The following is an 18,242-nucleotide window of genomic DNA, read 5'->3' as shown; positions in this document are numbered from 1 at the left end:
CCATTTTAGAAAGAAGACACCCCAAGGTATTCCGTTAGGAGTATGGTGAGTTCATAGAAGATTTTATTTTTGTCACAAGTTAGCAGAAAATGACACTTTGTGAAAAAAAACAATTCAAATCAATTTCCGCTAACTTGTGACAAAAAAAAAAAATCTTCTATGAACTCACCATCCTCCTAATGGAATACCTTGGGGTGTCTTCTTTCTAAAATGGGGTAATTTGTGGGATTCCTATACTGTCCTGGCATTTTAGGGGCCCTAAACCGTGAGGAGCAGTCTTGAAACAAAATTTCTCAAAATGACCTGTGAAATCCTAAAGGTACTCATTGGACTTTGGGCCCCTTAGCGCAGTTAGGGTGCAAAAAAGTGCCACACATGTGGTATCGCCGTACTCAGGAGAAGTAGTATAATGTGTTTTGGGGTGTATTTTTCCACATACCCATGCTGAGTGGGAGAAATATCTCTATAAATTGACAATTGTGTGTAAAAAAAATAAAACAATTGTCATTTACGGAGATATTTCTCCCACCCAGCATGGGTATGTGTAAAAATACACCCCAAAACACATTATACTACTTCTCCTGAGTACGGCAATACCACATGTGTGGCACTTTTTTGCAGCCTAACTGCGCTAAGGGGCCCAAAGTCCAATGAGCATCTTTAGGCTTTACAGGGGTGCTTACAATTAGGCACCCCCCAAAATGCCAGGACAGTGAACACACCCCACAAATGACCCCATTTTGGAAAGTAGACACTTCAAGGTATTCAGAGAGTAGCATAGTGAGTCCGTGGCAGATTTCATTTTTTTTTGTCGCAAGTTAGAAGAAATGGAAACTTTTTTTTTTTTTTGTTTGTTACAAAGTGTCATTTTCCGCTAACTTGTGACAAAAAATAAAATCTTCTATGAACTCACCATGCCTCTCACTGAATACTTTGGGATGTCTTCTTTCCAAAATGGGGTCATTTGGGGGGGATTTGTACTATCCTGGAATTTTAGCCCCTCATGAAACCTGACAGGTGCGCAGAAAAGTCAGAGATGCTTGAAAATGGGAAAATTCACTTTTGGCACCATAGTTTGTAAACGCTATAACTTTTACCCAATCCAATAAATATACACTGAATGTTTTTTTTTTTATCAAAGACATGTAGCAGAATAACTTTCGCGCTCAAATGTATAGGAAATTTTACTTTATTTGAAAAATGTCAGCACAGAAAGTTAAAAAGTCATTTTTTTGACAAAATTCATGTCTTTTTTGATGAATATAATAAAAAGTAAAACTCGCAGCAGCAATCAAATAGCACCGAAAGAAAGCTGTATTAGTGACAAGAAAAGGAGGTAAAATTCATTTAGGTGGTAGGTTGTATGACTGAGCAATAAACCGTGAAAGCTGCAGTGGTCCGAATGGAAAAAAAGGCTCTGGTCCTTTAGGGGTTTTATGAATGCAGTCCTTAAGTGGTTAAATAGTAAAACATACAGGCTACCGTACCGTTACCAGCCGAGAGATACAAGTTGTATCTCTCTCAATGAATCAAAACGAATTGAATTGAATCAGACAAAAAATGGAAGGTGTAGATGGGGCTTAAAACTGCAACGTAATCTAAAACAATTGCTTTATAAAAGGTTCATTCAGTTCAATCCAATCAAAAATGTCTTAAAGGTGCCCATTAACAGTGACATTTTTATCAAACAATTCTTTATTTCGATCGATTTAGTAAATTAGAAATAATTCATTGGAAATGATCACCTTTATCCCACAACATCCCTTATTTTAGATAAGGTCAGATACAATTACTCAAATCCGCAGGGCAGATCGATAAACTGGCTATTTACAATCGACTATACGATCATTTTTTAGATGGATCGTGAGCAAATTCTGACTTTATATACTATTTGAGGAGCTTTAGCTAAGTAAAATTAAGAATTCTTCATAAAAATGTCACCATTAATGGGCATCTTAAAGGTGACCATTATTGGTACAATCTTTATTGTACAATTTTACCATTTCTTTGTAATATGAGGGACTGCCTAAAATATCCAAAGTATATTCACTCAGTTTAACCTTCTTACCACAGAGATTTGGTAAGATTGCCCTATCAAGATTGTATCATTGATGAGCATGCATGTAGCTGGCCATGCACGTATCAATTCTCAGATCAGTTTGTTTCTGATTCTATCACTTTGATCAAATCTGCCAGTCCACTATTGCACCATCCTCTTCTATCTATTCATTTCATTTGGCAGTTTACCAGTGGAAAGTGTGTGTGTGTGTGTGTGTGTGTGTGTGTGTGTGTGTGTGTGTGTGTGTGTGTGTGTGTGTGTGTGTGTGTGTGTGTGTGTGTGTGTGTGTGTGTGTGTGTGTGTGTGTGTGTGTGGTGAGGGGGAAGAGAGGGGGGTATTAGAGTGGTGGTGGGGGGGTGCACATAGTGTTGTACTGATGTTGTTTAATTGATGCTAGGTACGTTTCTAATCAAATCTATCAAAATCAAGTTTGCCATATCAAATTCCAATCAAAAAACAGATTGGTCAACTTGGTACATTAGCTCATTACTGACCTATGAATGGCTAGCTTTTAACAGTTTTTCTTTGATCATGCAATTACTTTATCCAACTTATCCTTTCATTGTGCATTCACAATCCTACCCCGTGGCCAGAACCTTGGAGGATGAAGATCAGCATCCAATGTTTTAATCTGTAAGTGACAGAGTCAGCTCATCCATAAGGCAACCCTAGGGCCTGGAGAAAGTCTAGGGGCCTAGCGAATACCAACTCCTCCCCCCCTCCCAAATCTTACTAAAAAAGCTAGGTGTCCATCAGTCGTGGGCAAAGACTGCTACCTTGCCTAGGTCCCCATTAAGGCTTCTTGCACACAGGGACGTTACAGGCGCACGTTAGTGCAGCCTGTAACGCTCCCCCAACGCACAGCAATGTAACACAAGTGGGCTGTTCACACTGCCCACTTTGTGTTACATTGTAATGCAGCAAAGTGCTGCATGCTGTGCGTTCTATGCGGCTAAGCCGCGTTAGACTGTTTGCACATGCTCAGTCATGTTGGGGAGGAGGGGAGAGCGGCCGGGCACATGGCTAATTAATATTCACTGCACTCAGTGACGTGCAGTGCTTACTTCCTGGAGCGGCCGCTCTGTGCGGCAATTGGCCAGGCGGGACCACGTGATGCCGCATGCGTCCAAGAGTACGCATCACGGCATCACGGACGCCAGAGTGAGCTGCACAACGCGGCTCACTCCGACGTCCACACCAGAGAGCACCAGGCGTTGCGTTAGCGGCACGTTATGTGCCCTATAATGTCCCCTAAACGCAACGTCCTGGTGTGTAACTAGCCTTAAAGAGACATTGAAGCAAAAAAAAAATATGATATAATGAATTGGTTGTGTACTATGAATAATTACTAGAAGATTAGCAGCAAAGAAAATATTCTCATATTTTTATTTTCAGGTATATAGTGTGTTTTCTAACATTGCATCATTCTCTAATATGTGCAGATTACACAACATTCAGCATTCAAAATGATTCTTTCAGAGCAGTCTGTGAACTAATGACCTCTCCTCTGGCAGATAAAAAGAAAACTGTTCACTTACAGTTGAGATAATAAAAGTCAGAAGACAGCCCTCTTTACGACTTTGAAAGTCGTAGAGATTAATGGCTTTTTTGCATAGAGATAACAACTGGAGTTTCTTAACTCTTCCTGTACTGGAAACAATTACACTGATGTATCTGATCTTAATGTTTTATTTCTTAGCTGTGCTACACATACAAATCATAATATCATATTTTTTTTTTTCGCTTCAGTGTCTCTTTAATCTTAATCCTTTTCTGGTAAGAGATGCCAGGTCGTAGCAGCATTGTGTCAAAGATTCCGTAACAACACGACTGTCGATAAGCACATGATATGACATCAACCTTGGCGATCATAAACTTTATCTAATGCAAATGACAGAAAAGACTGTCAGCTAGCCATATTTAGGGAAAGAAATTGTTACTTCCTGTGACACACCTCATGTGCTCTCTGGCTCTGCACCAACATTGGCAGATCATTTCTGACAGGAAATTATTATGCACTTATGTTGTGCCTGAATGCCCAGACACGGCTGGGGATGATCTGTCAGGGCAGGTGAAAGGAAAACTACAGCGTGAAGCATCAATTGCCAAAAAAAACCATGTGCCATCCTTGAATGCATACCTTCTGTATTTACATTATTCCTAAGTCTTACTGCCACACCTCACACCTCAACTGACTAATTTAAATGTATTCTTTCAGTTACAAAGCAAGATCCAAAAAATAGGGTCTTTCTTGCAGGTGTTAAGCTGGGTACACATGCTCTATACCTGTTGCCTGCAGGGATTGGGATGCGATCACTCTGCAACATTTCGGGGGCTTAGTGCTCTAGAGTCACATCGTTAGCCTAGAAACTAGTAACACATCTGTTGCTATGGATGGGGGAGGAGGGACAACAGGCAGTGAAATAAGAAGCATCGTCTGGTGGGTGCGGGGAGCAGAACAATTCTCCTGTGAATTGGTTGAGCATCATGGTCACTAAATTTCCAGCATGACATGGGGTGGATACTCATGTACACACACTTGATGCTTGACCAAGATGGTCACCAACAGCCACCATGGCCGAGTATCATGTAGCATGTGTGCAAGAAATACTAGTCCAAAACCTGACAGATTTTAACTGTTTACTTTTTTCACTACATTGGTCCTTTAATGTTCTTTTTGTCCACACAAAGTAAATTATGATAATGCCTGATGCTCATTTTGCAACCATTTGTCAGCTTCTCAGAAGCCCTCGATGAACTTATGCATGTTATAATTCTTAATTGACTGTACAAGCCATATATAACCAGCATGAATTATTCCCACAAGAGCCAAAATTCTCATAAGAGGATGACCATATATAATGGTTAGATTTGTGTAGCCACACGTGAGGTTAAATACCAGCGTCATAATCCAAAAGGGAACTGTATCTTCATTAGTTAACCAGTCTGGATGGCACATGTACTGCATGTGTGTGGTGTGTCATTCATCACTGGCATTAGTTATAGAAGATGGAATCTATAATCAAATAAGAAATACGGCATGCATTTGATTCATCCTGGGCATGTGTACATAGTATTGATGTACGCATGATAACATTTATAGAGGTCTATATCTGTGGACAAAAATTCACTACAATTAAGCCCCTATTTTCGGATCTTGGTTTCTAACTAGGAGAATAAAGTTAAAGAATTACTGTAGTGGAGTAGGGGAAAAAAGAGTTGAACTTACACAGGGCTTGTAATGGTCCCCCGCAGATGTCTTGTGCTTGTGTAGCCACTCACCGATGCTCCAGTCCCCGCCTCCGGTTCACTTCTGGAATTTGCGACTTTAAAGTTGGAAAACCACTGTGCCTGTGCGGCCGTGTCCTCGCTCCCAGTGACATCACCAGAAGTGTATTGCGCAGGCCCAGTATGGTCTGTGCCTGCGCAGTATGCTCCTGGTGACGTCAGCGGAAGCGAGGACACAGCCATGCAGGCACAATGGTTTTCCGACTTTAAAGTCGCAAATTCCAGAAGTGAACCGGAGGCGGGGACTGGAGCATCGGTGAGTGGCTGTGGCTGTTTGGGCACAGGACGTCTGCGGGGGACCATTAGAAGCCCTGGGTAATTTCAACTCTTTTCCCTCTACCCCCCTATAATAGTACTTTAAACTAGTTATTACCATACACAGTATGTAAGAACTATGGTTCCTTTTGGCACTCTTGCCTTTGCATTTACTGAATATATCTTACAAGTTAGTGGGCAGTTACTTACCTGGAGCTTCTTCCAGCCCCCTGAAGTCTTCCTGGTCCCTCGCCGTCATTCTGTGCTTTAGTGGCCAGCAAGCAAGAAAATATTGATAGTACATTTTCACCTACTTTTTGGTACTTTTTTCAATTGCAAAGTTCTGACAAGTTATTTTACCAAGAAGATAAAAAATACAGTTCCCAGGAGAAAACTAGAGAAAAAGTTAATTGGATATGGGCCCTGGTGCATGGGGAGGAGAAGGATTTGTGACATCATAGCCTATGCTAAGCATCATTGGGAGGGCGGGGTTACGTATCAATTTACACTAATATACAACATATAGGAAGTGTTTCTGATGATGAAACCAGGATGATTAACATAAAAGTGGGTATTCAAATATTTTTGCCTTAATATCATAGCCTTGTTCCTTGGTTTTCAAATACCTACATTTTGCTATTTGTTATCCCACTGACCCCTGCCATTCCCTCACTGCTGACACCAGCTACCTTGTAACTAGTTCCTGTGACCTCATCAGTTCCATATCACGACCTGTAACCATCCTAATTGGGGAGTGATCCCTGTACAGAAGAGAAGAATGAGAGATGGAGAGAAGACGAAACTTTATTTAACCTATTCTAATGTCACTTTTCTATACACCGAACTCAGTGGTGTCCCATTTCCTTTGATCTCCTGTTCAGCGCAGGCTTCATGTGTGCTATAAAATGAACATGATTCATAGCTAGAGTTGGGCCGAACCTCCGATTTTAGGTTCGCGAACCGGGTTCGCGAACTTTCGCGGAAGGTTCGGTTCGCGTTAAAGTTCGCGAACCGCAATAGACTTCAATGGGGATGCGAACTTTGAAAAAAAAAAAAAATTATGCTGGCCACAAAAGTGATGGAAAAGATGTTTCAAGGGGTCTAACACCTGGAGGGGGGCATGGCGGAGTGGGATAGATGCCAAAAGTCCCCGGGAAAAATCTGGATTTGACGCAAAGCAGCGTTTTAAGGGCAGAAATCACATTGAATGCTAAATGACAGGCCTAAAGTGCTTTAAAACATCTTGCATGTGTATACATCAATCAGGTAGTGTAATTAAGGTACTGCTTCACACTGACACACCAAACTGTTCACTGAACAGAACAGGTATGCAGTGGCGGGTTCACTGAACAGGTATGCAGTGGCAGGATCAATGAACAGGTATGCACTGGCAGGATCACTGAACAGGTATGCAGTGGCAGGATCAATGAACAGGTATGCACTGGCAGGATCACTGAACAGGTATGCAGTGGCAGGATCAATGAACAGGTATGCACTGGCAGGATCACTGAACAGGTATGCAGTGGCAGGATCAATGAACAGGTATGCACTGGCAGGATCACTGAACAGGTATGCAGTGGCAGGATCAATGAACAGGTATGCACTGGCAGGATCACTGAACAGGTATGCAGTGGCAGGATCAATGAACAGGTATGCACTGGCAGGATCACTGAACAGGTATGCAGTGGCAGGATCAATGAACAGGTATGCACTGGCAGGATCACTGAACAGGTATGCAGTGGCAGGATCAATGAACAGGTATGCACTGGCAGGATCACTGAACAGGTATGCAGTGGCAGGATCAATGAACAGGTATGCAGTGGCAGGATCACAGTACAGGTATGCAGTGGGCTGAGGGCTCACTGAACAGAACAGGTATGCAGCCAGGAAGAAGTTAAGCCTAACTAATCTTTCCCTATGAGAGACTGCAGCAGCTCGCCCTACTCTCACTAATGCAGGCACACGAGTGGCCATAACGGCCGCCGCTGCCTGCCTTATATAAGGGGGGGTGGGGCTCCAGGGGCTAGTGTAGCCTAATTGGCTACACTGGGCCTGCTGACTGTGATGTAGAGGGTCAAAGTTGACCCTCAGGTGCATTATGGGGCGAACCGATTTTTTGCGAACTTTTGCCGCAAAACGTTCGCGTGCGACACCCGCACGCGAACCACCTAAGTTCGCGCGAACCACGTTCGCCGGCGAACCGTTCGGCCCAACTCTATTCATAGCCAGAAGAATGTAAAACACAAGTAAAAATAAAAACTTCCCTCCACATGCACATGTGATCCCCCCCCCCCCCCCCTTAAGATTTTGATGCTGTTAGTTTGTATATTTGTAAACAGGGAGGAAGTACAAACAAAGAACAAAAAAAAGAAGAGGGGGGATAGATCCATGGAGAAAACAAGAGAATGAGATCACAGGGTAATAAAATAATGTGGACGATATAATAAAAACAAAGGCAAGGCCCCCTAACAGCTTTGGGCCCCCCTGCGATGGCAGGGGCTGCTTCCCTCTAGTTATGCCCCTGGTGAAGGCAGAGAGGAATATTTAACATAAGCGGTTTTGATTTATTATTTTCAGTACAGTTCCTCTTCAAGTATCTCTGCAACAGCACAGCTGGTGTAGCCAGTGTGCGCCCTTTACACAACTCGCCCAGGGCAAGTGTCATGCCATGCCACACCATACATTAGTCTCTGAGTGGGGCTGAGAGCCAATATGTAAGCACACAGAGGTGAGATGCTCTTTTTAATTCACTTTCTCACAGGGAGGTGAAGCAACTAGTAATTGTGAAGCAAAGCACAATGGTGAGTGTTCCCTCGTTACATCCCTCAGTCTGATCACCTTAGACTGATGGCTGAAAGGGTTCAGTGTGGATGTGAGGGGTGAAATCCGGCTGTGTGTGGGTAGCAGAATAATCCCAGCAGGCAGCAGGGAAGCATGATGTTCCTCCTGAGCTGTCAGGACTCAGGAGTGGAAGCACACAAGTCAGGCAAGGGAGGGGCGGGGCACACGGGGGAGGACAGAAGACGAGGCAGCTTCATGGCAAGACGTTCCCACGAAAGCCTGGATGGACGCCTGCACTGAGAGCTGTGCCGAATCCAGCAGCCTCTCTATCTCCGGAGCACGCTGCTCTCCTGCACTGAGCCTTACAACAAGCACTTCTCATAGTTGCCTCAGTCAGAAGCTCTTGGCTGAAGTTTCCAGACATTTACTATTGCAGGCAATTGGACGATCTTCCTTGATAATATTGGACCATACCCTTATTGGACTGCACAGCTTACTAGTCCTCTCAGTTTGCGGAGGCATTTAGTAAGATCACTTTCTATACTGCAGACTTCCAGCTCAGTGAATTGGGATTCTTATTAGCTGTTAGAGGACCCCCTGGGACTATTTCCTCCATCCTTACTGGAGATGCTTTGCCTGGACTAAGGGAGCTGGTTGCTGCTGGAGGCTCTTCCTATAATGTTCACCATGGGCATCTTTGGGGTCACCCTGCTCCTTGCATGTGCCGGTAATTATATATGAAATGATTTCTTTTAGTTCAGAGTGGAATACACTGCTTGAAATGCTTTTGACAATCCAGACAGCTGGTGGCGAACCTGTACAACCTGATCTGCTGGAATAGAGAATGTATTGTCATGTAATGGAAATAACGTGAACAATGCACAGCACTATATGTATTATGATATGTATTCTGGATCTGCCAATAATTCTGCATGTTATAATGTAACCATGGCGCAGGGTAGTTGCAGGAGCAATGCAGCCTCTGTGGATACTTTGTAGATTTTAGTTTGAGGAACTGTTCCTGGATATAATGATATGTTACTGGAGTCAGTGCATGCCTCTCTGTGTCACAGAGGTCTGTGTGTAGTACAATGTATTCTGGCACTGAGCACATCACTTCTGCCCTGTCAGTCACATTATCTTCTCATCACTGAACACCTGAGGAGGACACTGGCTTCACTACACCTACTGCTAATCTTGAAGGCGGTTTACTATTTTTGTAGGGAATTTGTGGTTGATGTACTTTTCATTCATCACAAATATTAGCATTAGTGATAACACTGGAGATAGTTCATCAAATAAAAGTGCAGCAGTTGCACTGAACAACAATTGAGGTGAAAGTTTATGAATGAAACAAGAATCTTAACTGGTTGCTCTGAGCAACTGCTTCACTGTTGCCACGGTTTTCTTTGTACCCATCTTGATCAGCCGCCTCTGTGTTTTCTATCAGCTGCAGTCTAGTTATTGCATTGCACACATACAATGTTATGTGGGTAATGATTTACAAAGAAAAAGGGGATTAGATGCCTAGAGAAAGCTATTCAAATCTTTGGCTCCTGTTTTTAAAGGTGGCAATTTGCAGATCACCAGAAATGTGCTGTAATTTCTGCAGAAGCAATGGAATTCTAGAGACCTGTAGATCTCCCTATTTATAAAAGTGGTTCCCAGCATAAATAATTGACACGTTTATGCAGGATCACCACTTTTACTGATCATTGGCATAGCTGTTAACTATCAGCAATAAAAATACAAATTCTGTGTTTACACATCTTCCCGATTCCCCACTTTGTAGGTTGCCAAGTGGTTAAAAGTGGAGTTTGCCAGTAAGCTTTAATGGAGAACAGGGGTGTTTCTTAGTTTAATGTAATTACAGTTGGTGATCAAAGCAGGGATAACCCCCCCTATAAATGAATCAGTTTTAAGGTCCCCATTAACAGTACAATCTCCTAAATGATTGGTCGGATCTGGCAGCATTAGTGGTGCCTATCACTGTATGAATCATTATGTTGATACATTTTTCAGAATGCTCCCACTGATTGGATCAGATCGTATTATAGGTTTGTCCCCATTTGTGCTCCTGAACAATTATTGTTGATCGGATTGCCCATTTGATCGTTGGGGAGATTGTCCTATTAATAGGCACCTGTAATGTCCTTTCATACTATGTTGTGTTATGATAGGATCGGAGCAGCGCTGAAAAGTCGCATGCCATTTGATGCGATACATGTATTGAAGCATAAGTACAATGAAAGCATGCTCCACTGCCACTTTATACATGCAAGTCGTCCGATGTACACTTACCATGGAAATATTGCGTTGCAATGTCTGTTGCAACAGAACGCAGTGCGAAAGGAACCTTCATGGGAGCACCCTGGTTTAATAAAATGATTATCAGATTAGTGGCAATTATCGGATTGTTGCTTATTTATTGACAAGCCCTTTGTTTCATCTAAGAGAAGCCACCTGTTAGACTGCCCTGGGTAAATGCTCTATTTCTGGTCCAGTTTTCACTGCGCTGTCAGTGTATAGGTTTATCAGCTCCACTGACTTCCACAATCATTCATTTTTTTGTGCTAGTAGACAATATGGTAGACTTTCCTCCTTATTATGTCACAATACTGTACACCTGTTATCCCATTGTCTGGCTCTAGGTTTTGGCTTCCCCTTTGTTTTCCTGAGTGTGCAGGCAATCCTAACAGTCGAGTTGTTGTAGATCTACATGTTGGCTAATATCAAGCCAACCTTTCACTTCTCTAAGAATCCTTGCACATATTTGACAAATCTTTAACATTGCCATTCTGTTTATTGAACCACACTGAAAATTGTAGTCATTGGTCTCATAAAAGAGAATAATAAACTATAGAACCCTAATAAAAGCAGTTTTTTTTAATATAATAAGCCATTCTGATTCATACAATAAATCGGGATAATGAAATTGCTTCTTTTTCGTTAATTGTCTTAGGCTACTTTCACACTGACATGTTGTTTGTGTGGTTAGACAATTATAATTCTTTAGCATTTATATAGTGCTAACATCTTCCGCAGCACTGTACAAAATACATAGGGGTGGATTCACAAAGGTTATTTATTTTTCACCTGAACTGTTAGGAGTGCTAATGCATGAGATAAACATATAAGGAGAGATATCAATAATTCATGAGATAAATAGATAAGGAGAGCTAAATCGTGAGTTATATCAAATAAGTAGAGCTAAACCATGAGTTATATCAAATAAGGAGAGCTAAACCATGAGTTATATCAAATAAGTAAAGCTAAACCATGAGTTATATCAAATAATGAGAGCTAAGTCATGATTTAAGTTAGATAAGGAGAGCTAAACCATGATTTAAGTTAGATAAGGAGAGCTAAACCATGATTTAAGTTAGATAAGGAGAGCTAAATCATGAGTTAAGTTAGATAAGGAGAGCTAAATCATGAGTTAAGTTAGATAAGGAGAGTTAAACCATGAGTTAAGTTAGATAAGGAGAGCTAAACCATGAGTTAAGTTAGATAAGGAGAGCTAAACCATGAGTTAAGTTAGATAAGGAGAGCTAAACCATGAGTTAAGTTAGATAAGGAGAGCTAAACCATGAGTTAAGTTAGATAAGGCGAGCTAAACCATGAGTTAAGTAATTTAAAGGGACACTGTAGGGGGGGGTCAGGGGAAAATGAGTTACCCGGGGCTTCTAATAGTCCCCCACAGACATCCTGTGCCCGCGTAGCCACTCCCCAATGCTCCTGCCCCGCATCTGGTTCACTTCTGGAATTTCAGACTTTAAAGTCTGAAAACCACTGCGCCTGCGTTGCCGTGTCCTCACTCCCGCTGATGGCACCAGGAGCGTACTGCGCAGGCCCAGTATGGTCTGTGCCTGCGCCGTGCGCTCCTAGTGACATCAGGGGAAGCGAGGACACGGCAACACAGGCACAGTGGTTTTCAGACTTTAAAGTCTGAAATTCCAGAAGTGAACCGGAGGCGGGGCCGGAGCATCGGTAAGTGGCTGCGCGGGCACAGGATGCCTGAGGGGAACCATTAGAAGCCCCGGGTAACTTCAACTCATTTTCCCCCGACCCCCCTACAGTATCCCTTTAAAGGAGAGGTAAATTGTGAGTTAATAAATAAGGTGAGATAATTTAACAGAAAAGCTTTGTGAATCAGGCCCATAGTCTTGTCACTTAAAGGGTACCCGAGATGAAGATCAAGGCGCTTTATAAATACAATAAATAAATTTGCAGCTTCCTCCAGCCCCATAAGGTGCATGGGCTCCCTCACCATCCTCTCCGGCCGCTCCATTGTCTTCTACTCAGCCCTGGTAATGTGGCCGACCATGCTCGTCTGTGCATGCACAGATCAGCCATGTGCGCACCCCCGTCGCTCTCCCGGGCACAGAAGCGTGGTAGGGGCGTGCACGGCCCTACCACGCATGCGCAGAATTGCACGACAGGCTGCGACTGGCCATATTACTGGGGCTGATTAGGAGACAAACTGAGAGTTCAGAAAGGATGGTGAGGGAGATTGTCCCATTAATAGGCACCTGTAGGTTATAAATATAGATTATATCTTCATGCCAGGTACCCTTAACTGTAACAATCTAATCTCTACCAAAGTCATATGTCCATTGTAATCTAGGGCCAATTTTAGGGGGAAGCCAATTAACTTATCTGTAGGTTTTTGGGATGTGAGAGGAAACCGGAGTACCTGTAGGAAACCCACGTAGACACAGGGACAATATACAAACTCCATGCAGATAGTGCCGTGGCTGGGATACCTACCAGGAACCCAGCGCTGCAAGGTGAGAGTACTAACCACTATGCCACTGTGCTGATATTTGCATAGCAAACACAATGCAACTGTATTGCAATGGTATGTTCACATCAGTACGTTGGCAGTGCGGTGCAACAAAATTTATGAATATTTTGCGAGGCATGCTGTGCATTACAGGACAATGTGTGCGTTTACAGTTGCCGCAAAGCATACTTTTTATGTACTATATGATTGACCAATGTGTCACATCGCGCACATAACCCATAAAGTGACTTTTCCCCTCCGTTACGTTGCAATCCTGTTTTTACAGGGAACACAATACCCCAGTGTGAATCTAGCCTTAAATGAATACAGCTTAACCGGAGACATTAGACGTAGGCCCTATAGAAATGATTTGCCAATGGGTGACGTAGCCTCATTACAAGAACATGCTAGTGGAAGAGGACAATACTGTATGTCATTATCTGGAACACCTCGACTTCCCATGACTGTCTGCTCCAAATGCATAGAAACAATTCATTTCACATACTAAATGCCTTCATCGGCAATTAAATGTGAACGACAAGGTGAGATGTTCCTGGAAAAACCACTTTACTTGCTGATAATGCTGTAGAATGTATTATTGATGGGAAAGTGCAGCATATGTACCATTACTTGAGCGGAGAACACAAAAATTTGACAGCAAATTATCATTGTGTAAAATTAGACGTTTCATCTGTTGCATTTATTATGCAGACAAAGCAACATTCATGATGTAGACATTCATCAGTGAATACAAATATGGATTAGCAGTAGTACATGGAGTGATTTTGTTTGTGGGTAATGGTTCTTTCACCCAGCCATTCTGTTCGTGTATGCTTGCTTTATTAGCTTGTCATCATGGGCATTCCACTTGCTTTATAGTGAGAGCTAGACTAGTTTGTGGGGGAAGCAGGAAATTTGGGTGCCGGTGGCTAGTGGACAATTTGGACACCCCATAAGCGCTAAATGCTGTTAATACGGCAACCAAAGCAGAACATTAAAGTTTTTGAAATATTTTATGGTTTTGAAACTTGCAACGTTATAGTCTTTGTTGTATTATTTCATTTGTATGTACAAATTTTATGTTATCAAATATGTTCCAATTCTATGTTTGTAAGGGTGTTCGTGACGGGGGAATGGTTAGGCACCAAGGGGAGGGGGGGGGGGGGTCTTAGGGTTAGGTACCATCAGGGGAGGGTTCTGTGTGAGAATAGGGAAATAGAAGCATGAAAGAGAGTGCTGCTGTACATGCAATGAGAGAATGCTGATGTTAATTTAAACTATGCCACAATAAAGTAGGCCTAGGGGCAGAAAAAGTATACATCTGGCCTTACATGCAATTAACTAGTGGGCGACAATGTGGGATGTCAGTGCTGTACAGACACTATTCCCTAGTGACACGTTCTCTCTATGGAGGGGAAGGAGGGACAACAATGCCAAGGATGATGGAGTGGCTTCCGCAGGTGGGTAAGGTGGGAACAGTAGACTGGCCACTGATTTTTGCTTAAAGATCCAGCATGCCAGACCTCTGGAAACACCGGTACACTTGCTAGATTCATGACTGAAAGGCCCGAGCAGCCAAATGCGAAGCCAGAAAGAAGGGTGCCACAGGTGCCTTGGAAAGAAGGGCGTGGCAATAGGTGCCTATTATTAAAGCCAAGATTTGTGGCAATGAGGTCGTTTGAGCGCCTGCACTTAAAATAGCTAAAACAAACAAACACAGAACACTTATATTGCGCTTTTCTCCAGGCGGACTCAAAGCGCCAAATTGGGAAGACTCGGCACCCGCTTTCCAGTGGGAGGGGGGGGGGGGGAAAGTCGGTGACATGGAGGGGTTAAGGGCTAGGCATTGGCGGAGGGAGAGTTGAGCATCAGTAGACCGAGGGTTAAAGTAGACCCAAACTAAAAATACAAGATTTCAGAAATAAAATCTATTTTCTAAATTATAATAGTAAATAGCAGCCTTTTTTCAGCTGCATGATATAATATATTTTACATTTATTGGAGAAACCTCTCCCTTCCTTTCATATTGCCGGCAAAAAATCCGGCAAACTGGTGGAGTAGATGGTGTCCAGCAAAGGAGGAATTGCTAATGGCTGCCACCTGTATAACCCTAGTTATGCAAAGAGGAGGGTGAAAAGCATGCACTGAAATGCTCATAGGCTTGAAGGAGTGTTTATTTATCTTTGTATGTGTCAGAGTGGTGCAACTAAATATTTTGAATTAAAAAAATGTTTGGTTTGGGTCCGCTTTAAGGGTTAGTTAACGGTAGAGGGAGGGTTCTGCGTGAGGGTAGGGTTAGGTTGAGTCATAGTAAAATATTGGTAAAGATTACTCAGTATTAAGCAGTAGTAGTAATTTTACCAATATTCTACTAGCGCAGTCCCCTGCACCCTTTTTTCCAGACACCTTTATAACATGGATGTTCCACATGTGTACAAGGCTCTCATTGACCATCTTTGGCCAGTGATATGTCAGCTTTGTACGTTTCCAATGTAGAGAAAGCAGCAATTGAAATGAACCCTGAGATTCTCCAGTTGAGCCTTTCTGGTTGTCTTACTTCACTGAGAAAATCAAAAACACTAGTGATGCGTACACAAATGACTAATGTCACCCAATCGGGGATCGGTACCCAATCCGCCAGACGACATTGCTGGGCCAATGCTGTATAGATGCATAGTCATCTTGTAGGCTGACTATGCACTCTGTATTAAAGAGATTCTGTAACAAAAAAAAGGTCCCCTGGGGGGTACTCACCTCAGGAGGGGGAAGCCTCAGGGTCCCAATGAGGCTTCCCCCTTCCCTGTAGCTGCAGGCAATCAAGCGCTTGCTCCCCCAAAGCTTCCCGCAATCCGTGCTTGACAAGCCTGAGAAGGCTTGCTATATTTACCTTCCATGGCTCCAGCTGGGGTGCTGTTGCGGCTTTCAGCACGCGGAAATAGCCGATCGCTGTCGGGTCTGCTCTTCTACGCAGGTGCAGGAGACTTGCTCCTGTGCAGTAGAGTGGCCCGACAGCGATCGGCTATTTCCGCCTATCTCCGAGCGGAGAGCCGATACTGTGCCTGCGCTGGAGCCGGGAAGGTAAATATTTACATCCCCGCCGTTCCCGGAGCTTTTCCGCTGCCGCCGTGGAACACAGGAGGACGGGGGAAGCCTCGATAGGATCCGGAGGCTTCCCACACCAGAGGTGACTGCCAGCAGGGGAGCTTTTCTTCATTACAGGTTTTCTTTAATGCAGGGGATGGGGCAGTGGAATTGGCCTTCACTCGGCTAAGTTAATACACCTTGTAGTTCGTCATACGGTCGGTGGGGGCCTCTGCACACACGACGGATTATTGGCTATGGCAAAAGTATTTTGATTAAAGAGCAACTCCAGTGAAAATAATGTAGTAAAAAAGTGCTTAATTTTTACAATAATTATGTATAAATGATTTAGTCAGTGTTTGCTCATTGTAAAATCTTTCCTCTCCCTGATTTACATTCAGACATTTATCACATGGTAACATTTTTACTGCTGGCCGGTGATGTCACTGGAAGGAGATGCTGCTTGCTTTTTTGGCAGTTGGAAACAGCTGTTGTTTCCCACAATGCAACAAGGCTCCCACAGTGTGATGTCAGGACCTCAGAGCTGTGAGGTGCTGACATCACCCTATGGGAGGGGTTTCACCACAAAATTAGCCATACAGAGCCCCCTGATGATCCGTTTGAGAAAAGGAAAAGATTTCTCATGTATCAGCTACTGGTTGGGATGAAGTTCAATTCTTGGTTACGGTTTCTCTTTAATACCTGTTATTCACCTGTTCATGAAGTCTAAACAAAGCCTAGTACTAGCCTTACACCTAAACTATAACTAACTTATCCTAATACATCTGCCTAACCCTAATGCCTGGTACACACCATGCAATTTCCCGCCAAATAGATAATTTCCGCTAGTTCTGTTCTGATTTACGTTTTTCCAATCCATTTTCCAATCACTTCTATACAAAACAATCAGAAATCAGATTTGACCTGCCAGAAATCAATGATTTGACCCATCTATCTGACAGTACATGATTGCATGGTGTTTACCAGGCATAAAGGACTCCATCCACTAATAGATATTTCATCAACAGATCAGGGAAGTTTGATCACTTTTTTGAAATTTGGAATTGAACACTTCATGCCCACAACCATAAAGTTCCAATTACGTTCAGGTGGTACACTTATGGAAGCCTCAAACTTACCTTTTGCTAACCCTAGTCTAACCTGGACTTCACCACCAAAACTAGCAATAGGGTGTCACAACAACCTTATAACCTTAGCCAAGATTTTGCTGCTGTCTGTGTCCCTATTCTGTTGATTCTGTACAAATCCAGGCTGTACAAATCCAGTTTGATCTGCTTCACATGCAGGGGAGTCATGTGCAAACAAGCCAGTAGTGTAAACATAATCTATCATATGATATAACAAAGCTGAAGTAACAAATTAAAATAACACAAATAGAAAATTATTATTTATGGGTCAGAGAGCTACTATCCATTAATGCCAGCTAGACCCACAAAGAAAATAAACAGATCTCTCATCCTAAAAAGTCCCAGGGAGTAAATAGTTCAGTTTGATCAAATCTTAAAGGTGCCCACACATATGTCCATCCATTTTATTGTTTGATTCCTAGCATATTTAATCACTTCAATTGGGATACCCTTAAAATGTCAGATGAATCGAACGATCGATTGTAACCAAAATGGATCAGAAGTATTAAACAGATAGGATGGAAAATCTAGTTTGATTGGGTGCAGGGCAGGAGAGGCGGTCAACCTGTGGCCCATAGTGTTGCAGTATATCGAACAGTGCAGCGCTGGGGTTCAATCGATTACGTGCTGTGCGTGATAGGAATTGATTCCTTTTAAATATGATCATTGATCATTTTGGGACATTGGGTGGAAATCTAGTTATGTTTGGCCAGCTTAATTGTTTGCGGAAGTTTAGGAGAAAGAAATCCAGTCCAATAACACCTGACTACTTAAAAGCTAATTATCCCATTTTCTGTTCTTGGGAACTCCAGCTGGGGTCCAATTTTCTTTTTACCACTTCCCA

At 42.8% G+C, this 18,242-nt stretch overlaps 1 protein-coding gene across 1 annotated transcript in view; it reads left to right on the top strand.

Annotated features, from left to right (window-relative positions):
* The first annotated feature begins 8,621 nt into the window (after positions 1 to 8,621).
* Positions 8,622 to 18,242, top strand: part of GFRA3 (GDNF family receptor alpha 3) — a 90,104-nt gene continuing 80,483 nt past the window's right edge. Inside the window, exon 1 of the mRNA XM_068277007.1 lies at positions 8,622 to 9,110. Coding sequence (XP_068133108.1) covers positions 9,062 to 9,110 — 49 coding nt within the window. The 5' untranslated portion in view covers positions 8,622 to 9,061. The remainder of the gene's footprint in view (positions 9,111 to 18,242) is intronic.

This window comes from Hyperolius riggenbachi, chromosome 3, assembly GCF_040937935.1.
Source record: "Hyperolius riggenbachi isolate aHypRig1 chromosome 3, aHypRig1.pri, whole genome shotgun sequence".
Taxonomy (NCBI): domain Eukaryota; kingdom Metazoa; phylum Chordata; class Amphibia; order Anura; family Hyperoliidae; genus Hyperolius; species Hyperolius riggenbachi.
Note: the sequence above shows the minus strand (reverse complement) of the source record. Positions and strands in the feature narration are given on the sequence as shown.